General features: G+C 46.9%; 1 protein-coding gene across 1 annotated transcript in view; it reads right to left on the bottom strand.

The window, feature by feature from the left end:
* The window catches only part of LOC137629517 (WD repeat-containing protein 91), a 146,760-nt gene that overhangs the window by 35,053 nt on the left and 85,782 nt on the right, over positions 1-25,925 (bottom strand). The window contains exon 8 of the mRNA XM_068360896.1: positions 22,458-22,620. Coding sequence (XP_068216997.1) covers positions 22,458-22,620 — 163 coding nt within the window. The remainder of the gene's footprint in view (positions 1-22,457; positions 22,621-25,925) is intronic.

The raw sequence follows: 25,925 nt of genomic DNA, 5'->3' as shown, positions 1-25,925 counted from the left end.
CCCGATTCAGCTTTGATTCGGAAAATTGTTCAAGCAGCCCTCGCCATTTTAGCTGCTCTGATTGGGACTACAGTACAGCTTCGTCGATTCACCCTGATGATTCTGTTTTAATTCCTTTGATGACAATTGTGTCTCCAGGGAACCCTGGGGCTCCCTTTAATCCCAGGCAGCAGAGCACGATAGCTAGCTTTCATGCTACCCTTGCTTCTCCCATCCCTACCACACTGCCTAGGGCACCATAAACACATCATCTGCTCACATTTCCAGGTACAAAAAGCATCTGGAAACAGGGGCTGGCAGGCCAAGGCTTTCAGAACCTGACCTCATGTGGGAAAGGTTGGGTCTCTTCCTAGCATAGATTCATCAGAGGCGTTGGAGGCCAACGCAAGTCATTCTACCTCCAGGAGATAACCTTCATCCCAGAACCTCTTCCGTTCCATCACCAAAGACTCTGCCCTCTCTTTGGAACTCTCTCAGACTTATTAGTCCCCAGACTCTTTCCAGCCATGAGAGGATCCCTAGCCTTCAGGAGTCACAAAGTATCCTAGCCTCCTTCACAGGCAAGTACGAAGGTTGAAAGGACATAACTTCCCTCCTGAAGAACTGGGTGTCTAAAGTGGCTGATGACCCCATTCTTCAGAGACGAGTCCCCTATGCCGTTGCTGCTATGTCAGATCCCACGTCTTGGGAAGCCCTCCTACGCTTCGTTCCCCTACTGAGGTACCCGATAAAGACTTTGACCCACCTCCGGCTCAGTCAGGTATGAGACAGGAGGTGGATGTACACCTTGCCAATGATTCAGACTCTTCTGTAGGTGTTCTGCCAGTGCCAACAAGCCCTAAAGCTCTGACCACTGAACAAGGCGAGTCAGACTCAGTCTGCCTCCAAATCCTGTCCTGCATCAGGACAGTTAGTGGCCTTGGGAAACCAATGTACTCCATCTCAGAGGGGAGAAACGTGACTCTAGACCTTCTCTGTAGCACCCCTAGGCCCAAGAAGCCGAAGTTAGAACTTCCTTGATCCCAGTTAATAGCTGGTTCCATGAGGAAGGTTAATTTGCAGATATCTGCAAGGAAGGACTCATTCAGGGCTGGCAACCCATCCAGACTACTTCCTTCCTCATACATGAGTCAGAGGAAGTATTACGACATCCTGGATGACAACCCTTCTCCTCTGCCATTAGACATGGCAGTGATGGCCTTGGCCTAGGGCTTGTCAGCAGAGAAGCTAGTGGCAAAAATGGTTGTGTTCTCAGCTGCTGGAGAGATTAGTGAAGGCAATCCTTTAAGCCTTTTCTTGGATAATCTTCACAAACATTTTCTTGTCTGATAACAGGGTGATAAGAGTTCTTGGCACATAATGCTGCCAACTAATGGGCCAACTGGGCCTCAAAGAGGCGAGATGTTATCTTCTTCAAGTTCCTGAAGAAAATGCCAAAGATGGAGATCCTGCTCTATAACTCCCTTATCTCTGCTCCGTCTTTATTACCTGTTGAAGACGTCGAGGCCGTTGTGAAGAAGTGAAGAAAAGCGAGACAAGACTCTCTTCTCCCCAGAGCAGTAATATACCAGCCTCCTCTTCAACACCAGTTTTTGCCAAAAGTTCCTGCTGCGCAGCGACAGGCACATAAGATCTTCAATGATTCTTCCAGGCAGACCATCGCCAGAAAGAGCATCCCTTCCAGACAACCCTTTCTGGGTAAAGGGCCTCAAGGAAGGGGAGGGAGAGCTGCTAGCCGTGGATAGCGGCCCCGTTTGGAGGAGGGCGTTCCCTCCACAATTCTACCAGTGGGGAGATGCAGGTGGCAGTGTTGGGAGTTTCACGTAGCTAAACCGTGGACATAAGTGTCTTTTGGTCAGGGTACACCATCCGTTCATCAGCTCTCTCCCTCCCCTGACTCGTCATCCAATGAGTTCATTGTCCTTTGTGAAGGGATCAGTGAAGGACATCGCTCTTCAGGCGGAAGTGCAGACTATGTTAGAGAAGGGTGCTCTCCAAGAGGTCATCGATGGGCCCCCAGGATTCTTCAGTTGGGTCAACTTTTCCCTGTAGAGAAGGCATCTGGAGGTTGGAGACCAGTCATAGACCTTCCAGCCTTGAATGAGTTCATCCTTCAAACTCTGTTTAAGATAGAGACTGCAGCCACAATTAGACAGGCAATCAGACCAGGGGACTTCATGATCACAGTGGACCTGACAGATGAATACTTGCAGATTCTGATCCACCCAGCATCAAGGAAGTACCTAAGATTCTAACTGCACAATAAAATATACCAGCTTTGAGTGCTGTGCTTCAGCCTGTTGACAGCACCATGAGTGTTCACAAGGGTGGTCACTCTAGTTTTGGCATGGACCCATGCCAATGGTAATCATCTACTCTGTTATCTGGACAACTGGCTGATTCTGACAGACTTGGTGGAGAGCCTTCTCCCACACTGAAACATGATACTCGAGTTTTGCTATGATCTGGGGGTTGTATTAAATATTGAAAAGTTATCCCTGCACCCCAAACAAAATCTGTTATATTTGGGAATGCCTATACACCTCATTTGGGAAAGATTTTTCCATCTAGACACTTTCTCTTGCAGACCTCGCTGCCAGCCCACTAGAGGCAAAGTCTGTTGGGACACCTGGTGTCCTTGAATCGCTTAGTCGTCAATGGTCGCCTTCGCATTCGGTTACTTCAGTGGCAACTGAAGATCCCATGGTCTCAGTGCAAGGATCCTCCAGAAGCATGCATTCCATTCGGATCAGAGCAGAAGAAAGACTTAGTTGGTGGATGCAAGACTTCAACCTTCTCCAAGGGGTAGATTTTCTTTCTACTCTAGATTTGATGCTCTTCAAAATAAGGGTGGGGAGCTTACCTGCAACAACACATGGCCTCCGGGCTGTGGTCTGACTACGATTAGCAGCGCTACATAAACCGCCTGGAGTTGAAGGCAGCCTTTTTAGCCCTTCAACACTTCTAACAGCTCCTTTTAGGTCACTCAGCAAAGGTGATAAGCGACAACATGACTGCGGTGGCATACTGTACTTAAACAAACAAGGAGGTACTTTCTCACAAGAGCTCTGCCATCTGGATGTTGAGATTCTGAGATGAACAGAAGACAAACAGATCTCACTGTCAGCTTGGTTCATCCCAAGCAAAAAGAACATCCTAGCAGACAATCTGTGCTGGAAGACTCAGATAGTTGGATCCTCAGATAGCCAACAAAGTCCTGACTTGGTAGGGTTCGCCTCTGATAGACCTGTTCATGATGTGTCTCAATCACAAAATGCCGATGTACTGTACTGCTCTCCAGTACCAGATCTGCAGGCAGTGTTCTAGGATGCCCTCCAACATCCTTGGGACAACCTGGACGTCCACATAATCCCACAATTATACCTAATCCGGAGGCTCCTCAACTAAATGAGATTGTCCTCCAACCTACCAATGACACTAATAGCTCTGCTATGGCAACATGCAGAGTAGTAACCGGACCTTCTGTTGCTGCTGATGGAGGTTCCAAAGGAGGTAACCCCCTTATATGACCACCTATATGCAAAGATCTATCACAGGACAGTCACAACCCTACAACTTCACACTTAGAAGTTATCCAGCATCTCCTTACTCAGAGAGGGTTTTCACAATCATTGGCGAAGCAGAAGTCTGGATATCTCAGGAGATCCTCTATTGCAGTCTGTCAGGCAAAGTGGGCAATCTTTTGTGGTCAGTGTTGTAGAAGGGCTGTCTCTCCACTCAGAGCCACTATATTCCTGATTGCCGAATGCTTGTAAGCTGACACACAGATCCTAAGGAAAGGAAAGCAATATTTCTTTGGTACATCCTGCTTACAGGTATTGGACTTCCTGTTCTACCCTAACAGAAAAAGCATTGGGGATCACACAGCATCTCCCAAATATAAGCTTTTTCTTTCGGCAAAATGGAATTTTTCCCGTTGGTCTCCATTCCAATCCCAAAATGTCCCACAGCTCATAGAACAATATGACCATTACAAAATGAAATATTTCAAGACAAAAGCAAAATTTAGGTTGAAATTAAAGTAAATTCCTGTAAAATATTTTGTCCTTAAGCTCTGACAAAAGTTGTAGAAAAGGAATTGGTAAATATGTACTTTGCAAACCGCCATTATCCAAAATAGTTAATGAAAGTACAGTAGTTGGAAACCCCTAGATGGTGACAGATACTCTTGTAAGCTATTTTGCAGAAATATCCAAAATATCTGATGATGCATCCCATGTAAAATTCCAATAGAGAGAATAATTAATGACCCGACAAATCACAACACTAGTAAGCGAAGAAATATAGATACTTTGGGTGTTTGGATAAAATAATTCTCGGGGACAAGGTGCAAGAAAAATAGCAGAGTCCTGAAATCAATGACTTACTGTAGTTACTTCATCTTTGGTACATTGTATGAGACAATTTGAGGAAATAATAAAAAAAAATATCTCAATAACTCCCGAAAAGTGGCATGACTGTAGGGAGCGAAAGTGGCCTTGGGACAGGAACAGAATGCCCTAACCCACTCAACACTTTGACAGAGTACATAAAAAATCCCTCTACAACATTTGAATGATTTAAAATAGTTTATTTGACAAAAATCCCTTTATTTGAATGATTTAAAACTGTTTACTGTATTTTTACTAATTGAAATCTAGAGATCTGTGGTTCATTTCAATAGAGTCAGAAGCAAGTTACAACCTAAAAGGTGAGATACAGTACTTGTATAGGTTTGACAAGTATATGCATGGGCCTTCTTCTTAAGATCAGTAGCATCAAGGTCTCGAACAGTTTACTTTACTTAACACCTCGCCTTACAAATAATTCCTCAAAACAGAATTCTTGGAAAGGATAGGGGTGAAATTATAAAGGACAAAGATTTAGCCTACTTGAAAAATCTTCAAACTCCAGTTACAGATTTGATTTGAAAGGGCAATCATCTCTATCAGACCGTTTACCTCTCCATTGTCGAAGAGCGTCAGCCTATAATAGGTCTTCAATGCCACTCAAGAGTTATGAAATGTAACAGATATAGACTTCTCAGTGACAAGCAAACTCCAAAATGTTTTCTATCCAGTGATAAGCAGAAGTTATTCTTACTTTGCTAAGGAATGTGGGTGGATCAAGAGGAGAATTATGAGGGAAAAGAAAAATATTGTTTTGCCACACTGGGAAAATCCATGTAAGGAGTGCGAGGAGAAAAAAGTTGAAGTTAACAAGCTACTAGTAAAAGTCAAACTAAATTAGGTATTTCATGTGGAATTGGATAATTAATGGAAGCAGTAACAATATTTATCTGCATTCCATGCTTTTATCTTTCTCTAGTATATTTGGAAGATTTATATTAGAAAAGTGTAAAGAAGGACTTCTTTCACCGGACGTCACAGGTCTCTTCCCAGAAATAGATTTTTCCTTCGTCAAAATCACTTTTATCAAAACCTCTCAATGATTTTCCATAGGTGCTACAGAAAGAGCCTGTAGAAGGTAACAGTCTATAGTATTCAGCTAATTTCAGTTGAGATTGAGATATACACACCAACCAAATCCTTTTCTAGGAGAAACCAACATATGATTATCTGGATCCAAATTAAGTTTACTATATTTCAGACCATAGTTAACACGGCCACAAGACATCTAATTACTATATATACTGTATATCTGAACTCTAAATTCCAGCTAAATTTCATAAGATCAAATTTCAGTTAGGGCATGTATATCAACTAATTCTAAAAATCACGAATAGTAAATTGCAGTCAAAAATAAATTTGCTTACCTAGGATTATTACATAAGAGCCATAAATAGATAACTTTATGAAAAAATATCACAAACAAGCAAAGCCTTCTGGCTAAAGTCTTCATAAAAAAGAAGACTACAAAAGAGGGTATACATCTAAGGACCAGCCAAAGAGATTAATATAAACTGATTACCCCAATTTCCAATTGATGGCAGAATCTGCGCAACACCTTGGAATTGCAAAATAATAAAGATGAATTCCAGTGGTGCTGAGAAAAAAAGAAGTTGAAATGACAATGCAGATAATGGTTTATACATCAACGCGACTTTAGGTTAAAAAAAACATGGGAGAGAGAATGGGTACTATGCTCCTCTCTAATCATCACAGCAAGTTTCCATTTTGAGTATGACAGTCATGCTGTTAACTGGCCTTGCAAGTTTCTAAACAATTATAAAGACCAAATGAGAAAAAATATAAATTTGACCCAATAAATATAATACAGATATAAACCATCATATTAATTCAACAAAACAAAACGCACCAATTTTAAAGACTAAAGCACTAAGGACAATGTCAAAAGCTCCCTCTTGAAATTATGTCTTGTGGAAGACAATCCCAGGCAAAAGACCTCTTCTGCGAAAAAGAAAACTATCGCCTAATGCAATTTGTCTGGTTTTATTCAAATGGCACAATGATATCTCCTTAACAGTAGAATACAAAAAGAGGGATAGATTAGCACATAATATTTGGCACTGCAATATCTATGGACATCAACACTGGATAAATGTTTTAGGTGAATAAGAATGAGAATATAGCAGAAAAAAGAAAAATATTAACTTTCAAAGAACTTTGTATGAATATCTCTACACCAAAATTTGACAATTCATATCCCACTAAAAACAATAATAATATATCAATATAACAAATCTTTGGAAGGCCCGCTTTTTTAAACACACCTAGATATTCTCCTACAATTTTACATAACATCCTCTTAAAGAAACTCCTCTTTTGCATTTCACAGCTCAGCATTTGAGTAAGGAAAAGCTTTTATTTCAAAGTCTCCAAGACTGGGATACCAGAAGAGCAAATGCTAAGCAGAGATCAATTTACAGCTGGTATTATTAATCAGCTTGGTAAACCAAAACCAGGAATTCTGTCAGTCTTCCAAAATTTGAGGTATTTATGTCTAATAAACAGATTTTGAGCAAAGCAAAAAATCTATTTTTGGGTGAGATAGCCATGTTGTCCTGATGGAAGGTTCCTTTAGGTAGCCTTTCTAAGGGATATCTGCTACAGTGATACTCCCAGAGAAATAAACCGAAGGTCTCCAGGATTCTAACTCCTGGCGCGAGTATCCAACCCAGGATATCGCTAGGGATCAGGGACGTAGTTTAGTTTTTAGATACGACACATAGCAATCTTCACCCTGATAGATTTAACTCTTTGATGTAAGGGGGAAGAGTGGCGAAAGAAAGGAGGTGCCGTTCTAGGTACCACGGTGGACCTACTATCTGTAATACTACCGGCCGCCATTCCTTTTACTTGTCTTTAAGCAGGAATAGCCACAGATAGAGTAGTTTCGGGTAGGGTCAGCAATTGGTGGGTCCATCAGGACGACATGGCACTCTCATCCAAAAATGACAAATTCGGAGATAATTTATATTTTTCCTAACCATACAAACCTTAGCTATTTACATTGGGTTTACTTTCGGCGTAGCTGAAATTGACGAGCCAATAGATTTTAATGAGGGTTAACTACCCCCGCGCTAGTTAGCGGGGGTAGGGTAGCTTGCTACCCCTCCCCCCCCACACACCGATGATTTGCTTCACTTCACTTAGAGGTAGGACTTGACTTGGGGGACAGGGCTGGCGGGCAAATATGTGTAAATAGCTAAGGTTTGTATGGTTAGGAAAAATACAAATTATCTCCGAATTTGTCATTTGTTCCGTAACCGAAATACAAACCATGCTATTTACATTGGGTGACTTACCCCTTAGGAAGGGTGGAAAGTCCCCAGCCGTACTGACTTTGGCTTTACCCGGGGACTCCAACTCCAAGTGAGTAGCACTCGAGAAAAGGAGTCCCTGCACCTCACAAGTTCCTTGCTCCGCAAGGAACGTGGCCTACATAAGTTATGTGTGGAGGAAAGAGCGTGACACGTCCTATGAAGTTGACCTTGAGTCCTTTAGATAGAAATCCAGGATAAGACGTTCCAAATACCACCTCGTCAGGGTATGGGGGACGCGACAGTATTAAGCTTAATACTAGGAGCACAAGGAAGCATGGTTTACCTGCAGAGGATGAGGATGAAGAAAGAAGTAAGGGCCAGACATACTCTTTCATTCATGCAGACTAAAACCGGGTAACAACGCCCTCAACCTACTGCTACCTGTTCATAAAGGAGCCTGAGGTTAGACCAGCTGTTGTGCAGCCACCAAAGGGCCGATAGAAAAAGTATCGAGGCTCCTGTGGGTCACGTCCTGCAGGTAGTGGGCTGTGAAGGTCGTCTGACGCTTCCAGACCCCAGCTTGAAGCACCTGCATCACAGAGAAGTTTCTCTTGAAGGCCAGGGACGTAGCGATGCCCCTGACGTCGTGAGCCCTAGGGCGACGTGACGGAGGAGGGTCCGGATTCAAGGCGTGATGGATAACCCTTCGAATCCAAGCCGAGATGGTGTTCTTGGTGACCCTCCTCTTCGTCCTGCCTGTGCTAACAAACGATGCTTGCATCTGAGGACGAACTGCAGCTGTTCTCTTCAAGTAACACCTCAGACTCCTCACTGGGCATAATAGCAGCTGGTCTGGGTCGCTTGTTACAGAACGGAGACTCGCGACCCTGAAAGAGTCGAACCGTGGGTCCGGCACTCCAGGGTTCTGAGTCTTGGCAACAAACTCAGGGACGAACCTGAATGTTACCTCCCCCCATCCCCTTGAATGGGCGACGTCGTACGAGAGACCATGAAGTTCACTAACTCGTTTGGCAGAGGCCAACGCGAGCAGGAAAGCTGTCTTCCAAGTCAGGTGGCGATCAGAGGCCTGGCGTAATGGTTTGAAGGGAGGTCTCTTAAGAGCCCTGAGAACCCGAACCATGTTCCATGGAGGAGGTCTCACTTCCGACTGAGGACAGGTAAGCTCATAGCTACGTATGAGTAAAGAGAGTTCCAGCGAGGAAGAAATGTCCACTCCTTTCAGCCTAAAAGCCAAGCTCAAGGCTGAGCGATAGCCTTTCACCGCTGAGACCGAAAGGCGCATTTCCTCCCGCAAATAAACGAGAAACTCCGCTATTGCTGGAATAGTGGCATCGAGTGGAGAGATACCCCTCCCACGACACCAACCACAGAAGACTCTCCACTTCGCCTGGTAGACTCCCTCAGAGGACTTTCGCAGGTACCGAGACATTCTCTCTGCAACCTGTTGCGAAAAGCCTCTCTCCGTGAGGAGACGCTGGACAGTCTCCAGGCGTGAAGCCGACGCAAGGCTACGGCTTTGTGGAAGATGTTGCAATGTGGCTGTCTGAGTAGCTCGTGTAGTGGAGGAAGTTCTCTCGGGAGCTCCGTCAGGAGCTGCAGAAGGTCCGGGAACCATTCCGCGTGATGCTATAGCGGAGCTATCAGAGTCATCGACAGGTTGACCGATAGTCTGGTCCTGTTCAGCACCCTTCTCATCAGACAGAACGGTGGAAAGGCGTACACATCGATGTTGTCCCACCGTTCCTGGAAAGCATCTTGCCAGAGTGCCTTGGGGTCCGGGACTGGGGAGCAGTGCAGGGGCAGTTTGAAATTTAAAGCTGTCGCGAACAGATCCACCGTCGGGGAACCCCACAAAGTCAGGACTTTGTTGGCTATCTGAGGATCCAAAGACCACTCGGTACTCACTATCTGCGAAGCCCTGCTCAGGCTGTCGGCGAGCACATTCCTCTTGCCAGGAATGAAGCGAGCTGATAGTGTTATCGAGTGGACTTCGGTCCACCTCAGAATCTCTACTGCAAGATGGGATAGCTGATGCGAAAAAGTACCTCCCTGCTTGTTGATATAAGCCACTACCGTGGTGTTGTCGCTCATCACCACCACGGAGTGACCCGCCAGGGTCCGTTGGAACTGTTGAAGAGCCAGGAATACGGCCTTCATTTCTAGCAGGTTGATGTGCAGGTACTTTTCTGATTCTGACCAAAGGCCTGAGGTCCTCTGGTTCAGAATGTGAGCCCCCCCCCTTCTTTTAACGCGTCTGAAAACAGTGTCAATTCCGGGGGGAGGATGAGAAGATCCACTCCCTTTCGCAGGTTCTCGTCGACCAGCCACCACCGCAGGTCCGCCTGTTTCGAGGGTCCTATCGGGACCAGAAAGTCCGGGGGATCGGATCCTTGATTCCACCGGGACTTGAGCCGCCACTGCAGGGATCTCATCCTGAGACGGCCGTTTGGAACCAGATGAGCCAGGGAGGCCAGGTGACCTAAGAGACACAACCACGATTGGGCAGGAAGCTCTTCCCACCTGAGGAAGGGTTCCGCCACCCTCCTCAGCCTTGGTATCCTGTTGTCTGATGGAAAGGCTTTGTGGAGATTGGTGTCTAACAACATGCCTAGATAAACCAGTCGTTGGGACGGCTGCAAAGAGGACTTCTCGAGGTTTACCAAGATCCCCAGATCTTGGCAAAGTCCCAGAAGCCTGTCTCGGTGTCGTAGAAGGGTCAACTCCGAGTCTGCTAGGATCAGCCAGTCGTCCAGATATCGGAGGAGATGGATGCCGTTCCTGTGCGCCCAAGACGAAATCAGGGTAAACACTCTGGTGAACCTGAGGTGCTGTGGAGAGACCAAAGCACAGCACCTTGAATTGGTAGGTCTTGCTGTCTAGGCTGAATCTCAAGTACTTCCTGGAAGACGGATGGATTGGGATCTGGAAGTACGCGTCCTTCAGATCCAGTGTGCACATGAAATCTTGTGGTCTCACCGCAAGTCTGACCATGTCCGCTGTCTCCATGCTGAACGGAGTTTGCTTGACAAACTTGTTCAGAGCTGAGAGGTCGATGACAGGTCTCCAGCCTCCAGAGGCCTTCTTTACAAGAAAGAGTCGACTGAAGAAGCCTGGGGAGCCGTCGACGACCTCCTGGAGAGCATCCTTCTTGAGTATGGTCTTGACTTCTGTCCGAAGGGCTAGCCCCTTTGCCGATCTCATGGCATAGGAGCTCAGCGACACTAGATTCGCTGTCAGGGGAGGTTGAGATGTTGTGAATGGGACGCGATACCCTTGGCCGATCACGGAGACCGTCCAAGCATCGGCCCCATGTTGCTGCCACCTGTATATGCAACTTTGAAGGCATCCCCCCACAGGTGGACACGCGGAGGGACTGCCACACCTAGCGTTTGCGGCGCGGCCGCCTCCTCTAAGAGTCTTGCCTCCCCTGGAGGACTTACCGCCCCTCTTGTCCTTGTCAGGAAAGGGCTGGGGCTTAGACACCACTTTCTTAGCTGCCGGCGCCTGCTTCGGTGTCTTGCGAGGCTGCTGCTGGTGTTGCTGCGGAGCTGGAGGCTTGTAGGGCCGAGATGCAAGGGCCCTTTGGAGGAGGGAGTCCTGGCTAGACTTCCTCCACCTCTCAGCTGTTCGTTCCATATCCTGGGGCTCAAACAAATTTCCCCCAAGGAGAGAGGCGTGTCTGAGCCTGCAGACATCCACGGCGGGGACCTTTGGATGGAACTTCTCGGTCACCGCATCACGACGCTTCAGCACCGAGTTGGCCCACAGGTTGGTAACCTGATGTGCCAGGAACTCGATGGAGCGAGTGCCCGAGAGGAGGAAGGTCTCCAGGGCCTTCCTATTGCTCTCCTTAGACAGATCCTCGGAGCGCAATAGGATGCCCAGAGAGCCTAGCCAGACATCCAGCCACGAAGTGGCCTGCATGGCACACTTCGCGACCTTCTCGTGGCTCAGGATCTCCGACGCCGAGAACGTCACCTGCCGGGCGGAGAGCTTCTCAAGAGGAACTCCCCTAGTAAGCCCTTCCACCGAATGGTGGAGGGGAAGAGCGGGGCTAGACTCCCCCATGATCTCGAAATACCTCCTCTGCTGGAGACGAGGAGGTGGGAGGAGTTTGTTCCCGGCAGAGGAACGACTGGAGGAGGCGAGAACTGCGAGCTGAGCGTTGGCCCTGGTTCTGGCACTCTTCACCCCCTGGGACCAGGGCAGAGCCGCGCTGGCCTTTGGGGGCTTCTGAGTTCCATAAACCTGGTCCAGGACCGTGTCCTTGCCTTCACGCGGGGCGACCACAGGGTCCATGAACCCGTTGAGCTGTCTCATCAGGCCCAAGACCTGCCAGAAGGCATGCTCAGACTCCTGCTGCTCTCCTCCCTGCGGACTGGCAGCTAAGTCTCCTGTCCCCGGAAGCTCCTCCTGGGGAGACGCTTGGACGTTCTCCCGGGGTCCGGCTGGTTCCTGACGAATGCGTGAAGAAGACTTCGGAATCGTCTTTGGAGTCCTTGGGTTTCCTCCTGGGCGGGATACACGACTCCAGCAAAGAGGTCTGGTAGGCACCTTCCAAGCGAGACAATTCTTCTCCACGAGGAGATGACTCCCCCCTTGGTGCCGAGGGGGAGACCGCCGCCTCGCTGGACTCTCCTGAGGACAGAAAGGCCTCGGCCTCGGGAGAAGGAGAAAACGACTGCGAAGGGGACGGAGCCTTCCTGACGGACCTCTTAGGAACCAACTTCTCCCTGGGAGAAGACACCACGAAGTCCACTCCTCTCCTTCTCTTCAGCAGGGGCGAGTCCGTCGTTGGCTTGTGTCCTAGATCGGCGAGTGCCGGCTTCATAGCCTTCACTAACGCCCGCATCAGAGGACCAAACCAAGACTGCCGAGACACGGACACAGAGTCCGAAATTCCCGCTGGAGGGAAGGGGATCGGGCGATCCTTCGGAGTGGACACCACTAGACCTGCCTGCAAAAAAGAAGGGGAAGAATGTTGCCTTGACCTCTCCAATGGTCCTTCCTTGTCCTGCAAAAGAGACCTGCGCTTAGGCGGAGGAGATCCCGACTGCGACCTGGCGACACTCGTCCCTGCTACTGCCGCGAACTGCGGAACCAGACGCGAACGGGGGTCGTGCTGACGCTTGCGCGTGGGCAATACTAAAGAGTCGCCCGCGAGGGGCTGTTGGAGCGCGGGCGCGCAATCGCGCGGAGACAAACGAGCACGGTAGCGATCGCGCGCGGGCGCGTAGGCGAGCTGTCGAGTGAGCGCGTTGGCGAGTGAACGCGCTGGCGCGTGGGCGAACGAGAGCGCTCAGGAGACCGCTGCGGGCCAGGGGATCTAGCAGGGGAAGGATGGTGTCCTGGAGACCTGTGACGCGTGGGCGAGCGATGGCGAGTCGGCGATCAATGGCGCGTTGGCGAACGCCGGCGCGCAGGCGAGCGATGGCGCGTTGGCAAACGCTGGCGCGCAGGCGAGCGATGGCGCGTTGACGAACGCTGGCGCGCAGGCGAGCGATGGCGCATTGGCGCGTTGGCGAACGCTGGCGCGCAGGCGAGCGATGGCGTGTTGGCGCGTGGTGGCGCGTTGGCGAGCGATGGCGTGTTGGCGCGTGGTGGCGCGTTGGCGAGCGATGGCGCGTAGAACGCGCAGGCGAGCGACCGCGCGTGGGCGAGCTGATCGCAGGAGACCTATGTCTCTCCAGATCCGCTGGGCGCTGACGCGTAGGAGAGCGCTTGCGCGCAGGCGATGGATCACGCGGGCGGTCTGGAGATCGCCGGTGCTCAGGGGATCGCTGACGCGCTGGAGACCGTTGACGCGCAGGAGATCGCTGACGAGCAGGAGAACGTTGACGCGTCGGAGATCGCTCGAGACCGTTGACGCGCAGGAGATCGCTGAGGTTCGACTAGACCCGTCGGAAGCCTCTGCCACCACGACGTCGACGATAGACAGAGGGTCTACCTCTGCTATCACCGGCGGCTGCTTAACAGCGGCCCCCAACTGAATAAGGTCAAACAGGGCTTCCTTGGAGGGCAGGCCCTTAAGCCCCAAGGAAGCCCAAAGCTGAAAAAGATCATCATTAGACACAGGATCAACATAATCAAAATCCTCCCCCGGAGGAGGAGGGGGAGCCGCCCCGCTATGGGAGGCGACGCCCTCTCCCACACCCCAAGGTCGGGAAACAGAACTAGGGCCTGCGCTCCCACTCGGCGGCCTCTCACTAGGAGCCGGACGAGGGGGAGCTTCGGAGGAGGTTTGGGCGGCGGAAGAAGATTCCCGAGAGCCTTCCTCCTTCAAGGCAACCCCAGAAGGAGAACGGTCTCTCTTAGACTTCTTCTTACGCCGGCGAGCAAACCTCTCCCACTGGGAGGCAGACCACTCCCTACACTCACTACATGTATTTTCCCTATCACACCGTCGGCCTCGACACTGCGGGCAAAGGGTGTGAGGATCGGTATCCACCGCAGACATGAAGGTACCGCAAGGGCGACCGGCGATCCCAGGGCACTTGCGCATGATGAACACCAAAGGGCGAGGCCAACTTCAAACACACAGCTGAGGAAAAGCAAAGAAAAGATTAAGGCTGTCAATAACGAGGACGATAGACAGACACGTCTGCACATCGTCCGAGCCAAAAGTGAAGTGAAGCAAATCACCGGTGTGTGGGGGGGGAGGGGTAGCAAGCTACCCCTTCCCCTACCCCCGCTAACTAGCGCGGGGGTAGTTAACCCTCGTTAAAATCTATCGGCTCGTCAATTTCAGCTACGCCGAAAGTAAACCCAATGTAAATAGCGTGGTTTGTATTTCGGTTACGGAACAAATAGATTTTTCGCTTTACTCAAAATCCGTTTTTTGAGCTCAGCCATGTCGTCCTGATGGAAGCATGCCAGAGAAATTACTCTAAAGTACTATATCTGTGGGTTTGTGTGTGTGCCTTTTACCTTGAATGGATTCCTTACCTGGTCTCCTAGACCTGTATATGAAATTCCAGTTAACTGTCATTTCCACTAAGCCTGGAGCAGGCTTAGTGCTTCCTGCCCCCTGCAGGGAAAGTGTCGACTTCGACAGTAAGGATTCAAGGTTTATATTTCCGTAGGAACAAAAGGGAAACTTTTTTTAGGTTACCTTTGGTTACCTTAGAAATTTGTACTTGGCTCAAGTATATTTTATCTATAAGGATAAAAATAAAACTGTAGCATGCTTTATCTAAAAGCAACTGAGGATTAAAAATTAAGACGCATATAAATTTTTGTATTTATTTTGTGATTACATTATTAAATGTGGTTGCAACAAAATAAGAATCTGATCCAGCAATCGTTTATATCCGGGTTCATATATTGACCTGTAAAGGAAGAATATATATAATTTCATTATTGGAATAATGCCACTCAATGGGGATGTGAAACCAAAATCTGTCTGACTTGCTCAGATTTCGGATATGCGTGAACACTGTGGTGCAAACGTCCACACGGCACTAGTGTTATTGGTCAGATTATGCACCTGTATAGAACAGTCTATTAATCATTGTAATGAATTGCATTAGAAGGTTCGAGTACCTATTCAACCGATACATTGTTAGGTCCCAAAAACAGTCCACTGTTCATAGCAGCACTAGACGACGGGTTTTACGACACTACCCGCCGCCACCACAAAGTGTTTCATTTCCTGTACTTGCTTTGCATAGTGTTTATAGAAGACTCTGGATGATTTCCACCCAGTATATGAGCAGAGTCTCTCAAAGTCCATGTGTTGAAAGAAATCCAATGAAGAAGCAACTTTTCTTGGATCGTGACCTGCGGGTGTGCTGTCAGGATCCGCTCTGCGAATAAAGTAAGTGAGCTTCGCTCTCAGTTGTCTTAAGGATAGGTTTGATCCTGAAGTTTCGCCTCTGAAGAGCTGTCCCCATTGAAGTCTGAAGTTCTTCGAAGATAGACCTTTAAACATTCTACTGGGCATAGAGAGACATCTTCCTTCCGTGGGCAGATTCTCCAAGGACCCCACCTCTTAGTGGGTAGCTCATTCTTGGCAAGAAAGGTAGGATCAGGAAAAATGTTCAGTTCTCCTGCGTCTAGGAACTGAATATGGCCTTCGTCTCTGGATAAGGCCACTATTTCATTAACTCTAGCCCCTGAGGCTATTGCAAACAGAAAGATGACTTTCTGTGTTAGATCCTTTAGAGTACAATCATCATTATTTAGGTTCGAAGCATAGTGCAAGACTTTGTCCAAAGACCACGTGATGGGTTTTGGAGGGGTTGCCGGCTTGAGTCTAGTTCATGCTTTTGGGATCTTATTGAAGATTTCACTAGTGAGGTCCACCTCAAAAGCGTACAGAAGTGGTCTAGTCAGGGCTGAATTACACTCGGTAATCGTGGTGGAAGCCAGGCCTTGTTCGTGTAGGTGTATGAAGAAAGCGAGACAGAAATCTATCGATATTTCTGTTGGATTCCTTGTTTTTACAAAGGACACCCATTTCTTCCAAGATGACTCATATTGTCTCCTAGTCGAACTTGAAGTCAACTTTATCCTTTGAGATTCCAAACTTTTAGTTCGCTGCTAGGGCGAGAATATCATGAGACGTAGGTTGTTGGTTCTCGAGGATGAAGTGTAGACAGTCGACTTCTGGACCAGTTGGGATAAAACTGGATTTGGCAGAGGAAATAGCTTCAGTTTTAACTCTAGAACTAGAGGGAACCAATTGATTTTGGGCCATTTGGGGGCCACTACTGCTGTTGTCGAGGACTCTTATCAAGAGATTGGTTGGTGGAAACAGGTAAATGCGATTCCACCTGTTCCAGTCGAGGGACACGGCGTCTACTGCTTCTGCTTAAGGGTTCGTATAAGGGGCTACGTAATGAGGTATATTCTTCTAACAAGGGCGTGGAGTGTTGGAAGAATTCTGGAAAACGGGGTGGAGTTCTGTTCCACCTCCACCCGGGTCCATTCGTGATTAGGCTGTGGGCCCAGGAATCGAAGGTCCAGCGATCCCGAAAGTGGTATAATCTGCCTCCTACCTGGAATCCCTCAGTGCTTGGGGGTCCTGAGGACTTGTGTCCGTAACCGCATCCTCATCTGCCCCGTGCGGGGTTTCCGGAGGAGCCTCTTCTTTGTCCTTTTCCTTTATAAGGACGAAAGGTTGTCGACTGTCTCTCAAAGCCAAGATTAATTGCTGGCGACTGGGCTACCAGCTGTTGAGGGACCATCTGGAAGGTGGTTTGGGGCTGTGCTACCAGTTGAGGCACCGTGGCCATGGTCATGGCCGGAAGTTGCACAGGTTTATGTGGTCTCCTTGCCTGTTTGCTCTTAGGTTGGGGACCTCCGTCTGAGGAAGCTTTCCTCTTAGATGTCATGCCCCACTTTTGGAGAAGGTTCCTATTTTCCATGGCTGCTTTGGCTATGACTTCTCGGACCGCTTCCTGTGGGAAAAGGTCCTTGCCCCAGCTACATGATGAAATCAGTTTCCTGGGTTTGTGTTTCACGGTTGCCGAGGCAAACACGTGCTTTCTACAGGTCCTTCTTGACTTGATGAAAGCATATAAGTCCTTCACAAGGGTACCCATGTGAGACTTAGCCAGGAAAAGAAACATTTCTGGGGCGTTATGTAGGTCTGCGCACATTTCCAGGCAGTTCTGATGAGAAAGGGAGACTGCTAGTCTCTCTTTTGTCTCCTGTTCTCTCCTAAGAAGATAGTCTGGCAACTTCAGGAGGTTCTCATTGAACTGCTTGCCTGCTATCTCTGGATCCAATTTCGAGACGAAGAAGGTTGGATAGACGTCTTTCCACTTCTCCTCGCAGGTAGGTACTGCTAGAGAGAATGGTTTACATTCCTCTAGAGATGGGCAGGGTTTGCCCTCTTCGATTGCCTTAATGACAAATTCTAGAGCTTTCTCCGAAGAGGAAAAAGATAGAGGAAGGAGCAACAAAGATGGGATGCCTCTTGCTCAGTGCTGAGACTTATGAGTTGGTGTAACCAGCTCCTTTCAAGGACTTTACAAGGATAGCTTGTGTCTTGTCATGTTCGAAAACAATGACTTCCTTCGGTACCGTTTCCTCACAGGACGCAAGTTCATCCCGCAGTCTCATGTAACAGTCTGGGTAGGCTGAAAAGCTGGGCCAGAGCTCAAGATCTTCAAACAGTTTGGCCCCCAAACTTCTCTGAAACAAATAGTTTCCCATTCATCATGGGCATGTGCTCCGCATACCTCAAGCGGTTTGGTTTCGGAGCAGTGAGGGAGGTCTGATACTCTAAGAGGCTTAATAGAGCCCCTGGAAGTTCCAGGACAATCCCTTTCCTGTATCTGTTTCTTATTCTGCTGGATAGATTGTTTCATCTCTTCTTGTTCCTTCCAGAACAATTCCAACATCTGCTGGATTGATGTGAAGAGTGCTTCGCTCTTGTCGACCTGTGTAGTTGGTTGAGGAGTTGGGGTTGAAGAGGTTGACGGCATAGGTTGAAATGCCGTCACGGCAAACTGGGGGTCCTCAGTTACCGTCGAAACAGATCCTTCTTCCTCCGTGCATGGTAAAACCACGTCTTCTTCAGGGCCTTCTTGCAGTAGGTCCTGTTCTATGTCGGTGGACACTTCTGACATCCATTCTTGGTGGATGTCCATGCCTTCTAGTGTCTTATGGATGTCCGCGTCAATCTTGAGCTGTATGAGAAGAGGCTGGAACTGTTCCAGGGGCACTACTGCATCTGCTAGCGCCTTAGGGAACAGATGGCACGTTAAAGATTCATTAGGTAGGTAAGGTCCCAGAGAGTTCTTTTAGAACCCTCTTACCCACTTACGAAGGGTTTCCCTTGCTGTGTCCCTAGTCTCCACAGTGACTGGGATGGCTTCTCCGAAGCCGTTGGTCAGCAGGGTTGAGCAGGTAGAGCAACCCTTCGGGTTCCAATACCTCAGGGATCCGGATACGATACAGCAGGGGGCATGAGACCTGCACATCGTATGCCCACAAAAGTTCCTACGTTTGTGGTTGCAGAATATAGCTGCACACTTCACCATTGACTCCTCCTGTAAAGGAAAATGGTTAAATGAGTATGGGGATTTTATATCATTGATATAAATGCATAATTTTATTTGCAATAGTAATCACTATTGTAAATGGTAGCTTAGGATAGTAAGTTGGAAAGGAAATAGGAAAGACCCATATCTGTGTTTCCTCTCCCAGGCAATTGCCGACCTCTGTCAGTAGTAATATTTTAGATTCCCTATTAGGGAGAATACAGGGTGGAAGAAACTCTAGAACTTAGAGTTAGGGTTAATAAGTGTTTATACTCACTTATCCACCTGTAGTATATTAATACTGATTGGTGATTTATTAGGGTCCCGATGATCAAAGGATTCATCTAGGTGTTGAGGGAATACTTCAACCTCAACATTATATTGTGGTCCCAATAATAGACTGTGAAAGGGAACACTGAGTATGTTAGAAATTAATTGTTCTACTGCTTTTTTTGTATACTGTAGTTCAGCCGGTGTACTACCGGGGTTAGGTTAGTACTTGGCGGCACTAACTGATATAGAGAGAGAAAGCATTAGGGAAGGAGAGTTTCCTATTATTATAGTTTAGCACAACAATTGGAAATGTAGGAGGACTATCATGCCACCTACTATCTCCTTGCCAGAATGAGAGTTCTAATGGAAGGGGTAAGAATCTTTCTGATTCTAGCTTCCATCCATCCACAAAAGGCCTGCCGCCGGCTGTACTGCCGACGACAGTAATTGTGGGTAGTAGACCAATAGAAGGCTGAAGACTTCTCAAAAGTATGTTGCGTTTCCCACCGGCAGCTGTCAGGGCCGGCTCAATCTTCCCCCTGTGACATTCATTTCAAGTGAAGGAAGGACATAAGGAGGAATGTGGTTGAGGCGGCTGGGTTAACTGCCGCCGGTAAAGTCCCGGCCGGCAACGCAGACAACTTGGCATGCTAGGATGACTGTCAGAATACCGGCGAAAGAATATTGTGACAGAAGGGGAGAGGGAAAGAGTCTTATAGTTCACCGGAGGAGAGGTGGTGGCAGGTATGCCGTCTACCTCCGACAGTGGACTGGGGAAGTGCGGCTTCCTGCCGACATCATTGGCGGCAAGACTAGGGCACCCTGAGTTAATTACCATCTATCCCAAAGCCGGAATACTTTGACGGCAATGAAGAAAGCCGGTGTTTAGTTACTATCTAACCCAAAGCCGGAGTTCTGCTCGACGGCAATGAGGAAAGACGGTACTAAGGGAGGGAGGAAGGGTTTAGTTTCTTTTCTCTAAAAGATAATATCGAACATTATTCGTAATTCCAGAGGAAGTGAGTCTTCACCTGAATTAATATTAAACGATAGGGGGAAGCTAAACGTGGGAAGTTACTTTACTAACGTATATATAAGCGTGGCTAGCCTAGCTCTGGAAGGAACCACGGACATGTTGGTACCGCCGGGTTTTCATGGCAAGGTTGGTATGGCCGGGGCTCCCGCCCAATATGAAAAATAAAGTTACATAATCGGAAGAGGAATAATAATTCTTATGTATGCACGATCTTCACTTGTATAATTTGCCTAACTAGCTGATATTATAGCTAAATACCGGGAATTGTCGCCTTATTAACTAAATAACATTTAATGATATTCGGCAACAGCGGTCGTAAAATGGCTGCCTCCAGTCATGGCAACGCTCAACCAAACACACTTGAATTATACAAATTTAACTGTGAGAAGGGAGCCTAAAATTATACACAGGAAAGAATTGCATGATAAATTCAGATAAACTTGCAACAAAACACCGGGAACACTTTGGGAGAACACCTAGCTTAACGCTACAAGTAAAAGGAATGGCGGCCGGTAGTAGTATGGATAGGAGGTCCACCAGGGTACCTAGAACGGCACCTCCTTTCTTTCGCCACTCTTCCCCCTTACATCAAAGAGTTAAATCTATTTGGGGTGAAGATTGCTATGTGTCGTATCTAAATACTACGTCCCTGATCCCTAGCGATATCCTGGGTTGGATACTCGCGCCAGGAGTTAAAATCCTGGAGACCTTCGGTTTATTTCTCTGGGAGTATCACTGTAGCAAATATCCCTTAGAAAGGCTACCTAAAGGAACCCTCCATCAGGACGACATGGCCGGGCCCAAAAAAAGAAGCGTATTCTAATTTCTGAAAAGCATTAAATTTAGTTACAAAAGATTTTCTCAGCCCTATTTGAGTCAAAACCTTCAAAAGTCCATTTAAACTCTATTCTGGGTAATTTTGATGAATAATATATATATATATATATATTTATGTATATATATATATATATATATATATATATATATATATATATATATATATATATATATATATATATATATATATACATACACATATACCAAGGCATTTCCCCCAATTTTGGGGGGTAGCCAACATCAAACAAATGAAACAAAAAAGGGGACCTCTCCTCTCTACGTTCCTCCCAGCCTGACAAGGGACTCAACCGAGTTCGGCTGGTACTGCTAGGGTGCCACAGCCCACCCTCCCCCGTTATCCACCACAGATGAAGCTTCATAACGCTAAATTCCCAACTGCTGCTACCTCCCCGGTCAACCAAGGCACCGGAGGAAGCATCTGGGCCTACCAGAACTGCGTCACAATCGCTCGCCATTCATTCCTATTTCTAGCACGCTCTCTTGCCTCTCTCACATCTATCCTCCTATCACCCAGAGCTTCCTTCACTCCATCAAACCACCCAAACCTTGGCCTTCCTCTTGTACTTCTCCCATCAACTCTTGCATTCATCACCTTCTTTAGCAGATCCCCATTTTCCATTCTCTCAACATGGCCAAACCACCTCAACACATTCATATCCACTCTAGCTGCTAACTCATTTCTTACGCCCGTTCTCACCCTCACTACTTCGTTCCTAACTCTATCTACTCGAGATACACTAGCCATAATCCTTAGGCATTTCATCTCAATCACATTCAATTTCTGTCTCTCCATCACTTTCATTCCCCATAACTCCGATCCATACATCACAGTTGGTACAATCACTTTCTCATACAGAACTCTCTTTACATTCATGCTCGACCCTCTATTGTTTACTACTCCCTTAACTGCCCCCAACACTTTGCAACCTTCATTCACTCTCTGACATACATCTGCTTCCATTCCACCATTTGCGGCAACAACCTGACCCCAAGTGCCTAAACTGATCCACCTCCTCAAGTAACTCTCAATTCAACATGACATTCAACCTCGCACCACCTTCCCTTCTGGTACATCTCATAACCCTACTCTTACCCACATTAACTCTCAACTTCCTTCTTTCACACACCCTTCCAAATTCTGTCACTAATCGGCCAAGCTTCTCTTCTCCATCCGCAACCAGTACAGTATCATCCACAAACAACAACGGATTTACCTCCCATTCATAGTCATTCTCGTCTACCAGTTTCAATCCTTGTCCAAGCACTCAAGCATTCACCTCTCTCACCACTCCATCAACATACAAGTTAAACAACCACGGAGACATCACATATCCCTGTCTCAGCCCCAATTTCACCAGAAACCAATCACTCACTTCATTTCCTATCCTAAACACATGCTTTACTACCTTTGTAGAAACTTTTCACTGCTTGCAACAACCTTCCACCAACTCCATAAGAGTTCAAGTGATATGCTGTAATATAATTTTGGGTTTAAAAACCTACATTCAAAACATAACAACACATGGGAAACAATTACCCATCATTACTTTCCATAGAATTAATGCCAATAACGAATGTATCAAATATATACCTGACCAAGTAATAAGAAAGATGACTTGTCATTAGCACTGTCACTCTTTGTAGATGAGTTTTCTTCATGAGGACGAATCTTTGTTGGTGATCGTGATGGTCTTGAATCTGCAGAATTAGGTTGGATGGATCTCTTAACAGGAACGTGTTCAACAGCACCACGACTGAAACACAAATGCAAAATAATCACAAAAAATTCAAAGCATATTCTCTCTTCAGTCAATCATGGGTGATTTAGAATTAATTTTTAAAATGTTATTTTGATAATAAAATAAATTTTTGAATATACTTACCCGGTGATTATATAAGCTGCAGCTCTGCTGCTCGACAGAAAACTCTACGTTCAAAATCCGCCAGCGATCGCTATGCAGGTAGGGGGTGTACTTCAACAGCGCCATCTGTCGTGCAGGTACTCAGTACTCATTGTAAACAAAGAACTCAATTTTCTCCTCGGTCCACTGCGTCTCTATTGGGGAGGAAGGGAGGGTCCTTTAATATATAATCACCGGGTAAGTATATTCAAAAATTTATTTTATTATCAAAATAACATTTTTCAATATTTAACTTAGCCGGTGATTATATAAGCTGATTCACACCCAGGGGGGTGGGTAGAGACCAGCAATAAATGTTTACATTATTATGAGCTAAGGATTTTTTATTTCATTTTAGCAGTTATCAAAATGATATTTTCATAATAAAATAAATTTTTGAATATACTTACCCGCTGGTTATATAAAAGAGCTGAAGTCCCTGACGCCAGGGCAGAAATTCAAATCTCGCGCTATCGAAGATACGCCAGGTGTACCAACCGCACCCTAGCGGTAGAACAGGTGGAACTACACACCAACTCCAGTTCTTCCATGCCTCATAGCCATACCATAGGTAGTCTCTAGAGGGGAGGAGGGTGGGTGTTAAATTTATATAACCAGCGGGTAAGTATATTCAAAAATTTATTTTATTATGAAAATATCATTTTTAAATATAAAACTTACCCGCTGGTTATATAAAAGAGCTGATTGACACCCCTTGGTGGCGGGTCAGAGACAGCTACATATAGAAAATTCACTTAAGGGTTACATACAATAAACTTAAGCAGTTCTCACCTGATAAGGAAGCTGACAGCAATGATACTCTGCCTCATTTCGTCCGCTATCCTTAAGAGATCCAGTAATCCAGTCGGGCTGAAAATCTCTAGGAGCTGTCAAACGGTACAAACACCTATAACATGACAGAACCTCAACCAATACCCTTGTTCCGGGTGCACTCAAGGAACAAATTGACCACCTAGCCAAATCAAAGATTGCGGAAAACTGACGCCCAATCTCCACAAACAACCATAACATACGAGTTCCAAGAGATAGAAAAGGGGTATTAGGAAAAAAGGGAATGTAGTGGTAGATCATTCACCTACTATCGCATTAGCCGCTATAAAAGGGCCCAACGTAAAAAAGTCCTCATAGCGAGTCTGAACATTCTTCAAATAATGGGATGCAAAAACAGACTTACTTCTCCAAAATGTTGTATCCATCAGACTTTGCAGAGAACGGTTCTGTTTAAAGGCCACTGAAGTCGCTACCGCTCTGACTTCATGTGTCTTGACTTTGAGGAGCCTCTGATCCGACTCATCACACTGAGCATGAGCTTCTCGAATCAACAATCTAACGAAAAAAGACAAGGCATTCTTAGACATGGGCATCGAGGGTTTCCGGACTGCACACCACAGAGCGTCTGAGTTACCTCTCAGATTCTTAGTTCTGTCCACATAAAACCGTAGAGCTCTAACTGGACAGAGAACCCTTTCCAATTCACCGCCAGCCAAATCAGAAAGGTTAGAAATCTCGAAGGATTTGGGCCATGGTCGAGAAGGGTTTTCGTTCTTGGCCAGGAACCCCAGTTGCAAAGAACAAATGGCTTTCCCATTCCGAAAACCAATGTTCTTGCTTAAAGCGTGAACTTCACTAACTCTTTTCGCAGTGGCGAGGGTAACTAGAAAAAGGGTTTTCAAGGTTAAGTCCTTAAATGAAGCCGAGTGTAAAGGCTCAAATCTGTCACTCATGAGAAATTTAAGGACAACATCCAAATTCCAGGCGATGGGAGCTGTTTGAATCTTCTTGGTCGTATCAAAAGACCTAAGTAAATCTCGTAGATCTTTATTATTAGAAAGGTCTAGGTTCCTGTGTCGAAAAACCGTCGCCAACATACTCCTGTAACCTTTAATAGTAGATGACGAGAAGTTATGCTTAACTTTAAGGTCCAAGAAAAAATCTGCTATTTGGGAAAGGGATGTACTGGAAGAGGAAATCGCGTTAGTTCTACACCATTCCCTGAACAACTCCCACTTGGACTGATACACCTTGATGGTTGAAGACCTTCTTGCCCTTGCAATTGCCTTGGCTGCCTTCTTCGAAAATCCTCTAGCTCTAGCGAGTTTTTCGATAGTCTGAAGGCAGTCAGACGTAGAGCTCGGAGGTTTTGATGATTTCGGGCCAAGTGAGGTTGTCTGAGAAGATCGGGTCTCATGGGAAGGCTTCTCGGGACATCCACCATCCATTCCAGTACCTCTGGAAACCAGCTCCTTGACGGCCAGAACGGAGCTATCAGTGTCATTCTGGTCTCCTCGTGTGAAATGAACTTCTGAATCACTTTGTAAAGGATCTTGAACGGAGGGAAAGCATAAACCTCCATGTGTGACCAGTTCATCAGAAAAGCATCTATGTGTAAAGCTTCGGGGTCTGGAACCGGAGAGCAGTAACACTCAAGCCGTTTGGTCTTCGCGGTGGCAAAGAGATCCACGAGAGGTCGACCCCATAACCGCCACAGACTCTTGCAGATGTCCGGGTGCAGAATCCATTCTGTGGAGAGAACCTGACCTTTCCTGCTGAGTCTGTCTGCGCTCACATTGTTGACCCCCTGGATGAACCGCGTCAAAAGAGTCACCTTCCTTTCCTCCGCCCAGATGAGGAGCAGTCTTGCAATCTCGAACAGAGGCCAAGAGTGGGTCCCGCCTTGTTTCACAATATAGGCCAGAGCTGTCGTGCTGTCCGAATTGACTTGGACCACCTTGCCCCTGATCTGCTTTTCGAAGCCGATGAGAGCTAGATGAATAGCTAAAAGCTCTTTTTGATTGATGTGGAGAGAGGTTTGCTCCACCGTCCAAGTCCCCGAAAGTTCCTGCTTCTCTAGAGTGGCTCCCCACCCCGAATTGGAGGCGTCGCAACACAACACGAGGTCTGGGTTCCTCTGAAGTAAAGACAAGCCTTCTTTCAGTCTGGGCTCGTTGTTCCACCATTGAAGATGAGACTTGATGGAAGTCGAAATGGGAATGCAATCCCTGTCGAGGCTGTCCCCTTTCTTCCAATGGCGGTTGAGATGAAACTGAAGAGGACGCAAGTACAACTTCCCCAGGGTCACGAACTTCTCTAACGACGAGAGAGTCCCCAGAAGACTCATCCAATCTCTGACGGAGCAA

Source organism: Palaemon carinicauda, chromosome 37 (genome assembly GCF_036898095.1).
Source record: "Palaemon carinicauda isolate YSFRI2023 chromosome 37, ASM3689809v2, whole genome shotgun sequence".
NCBI lineage: Eukaryota > Metazoa > Arthropoda > Malacostraca > Decapoda > Palaemonidae > Palaemon > Palaemon carinicauda.
This window is presented reverse-complemented; position numbering and strand designations above follow the sequence as displayed.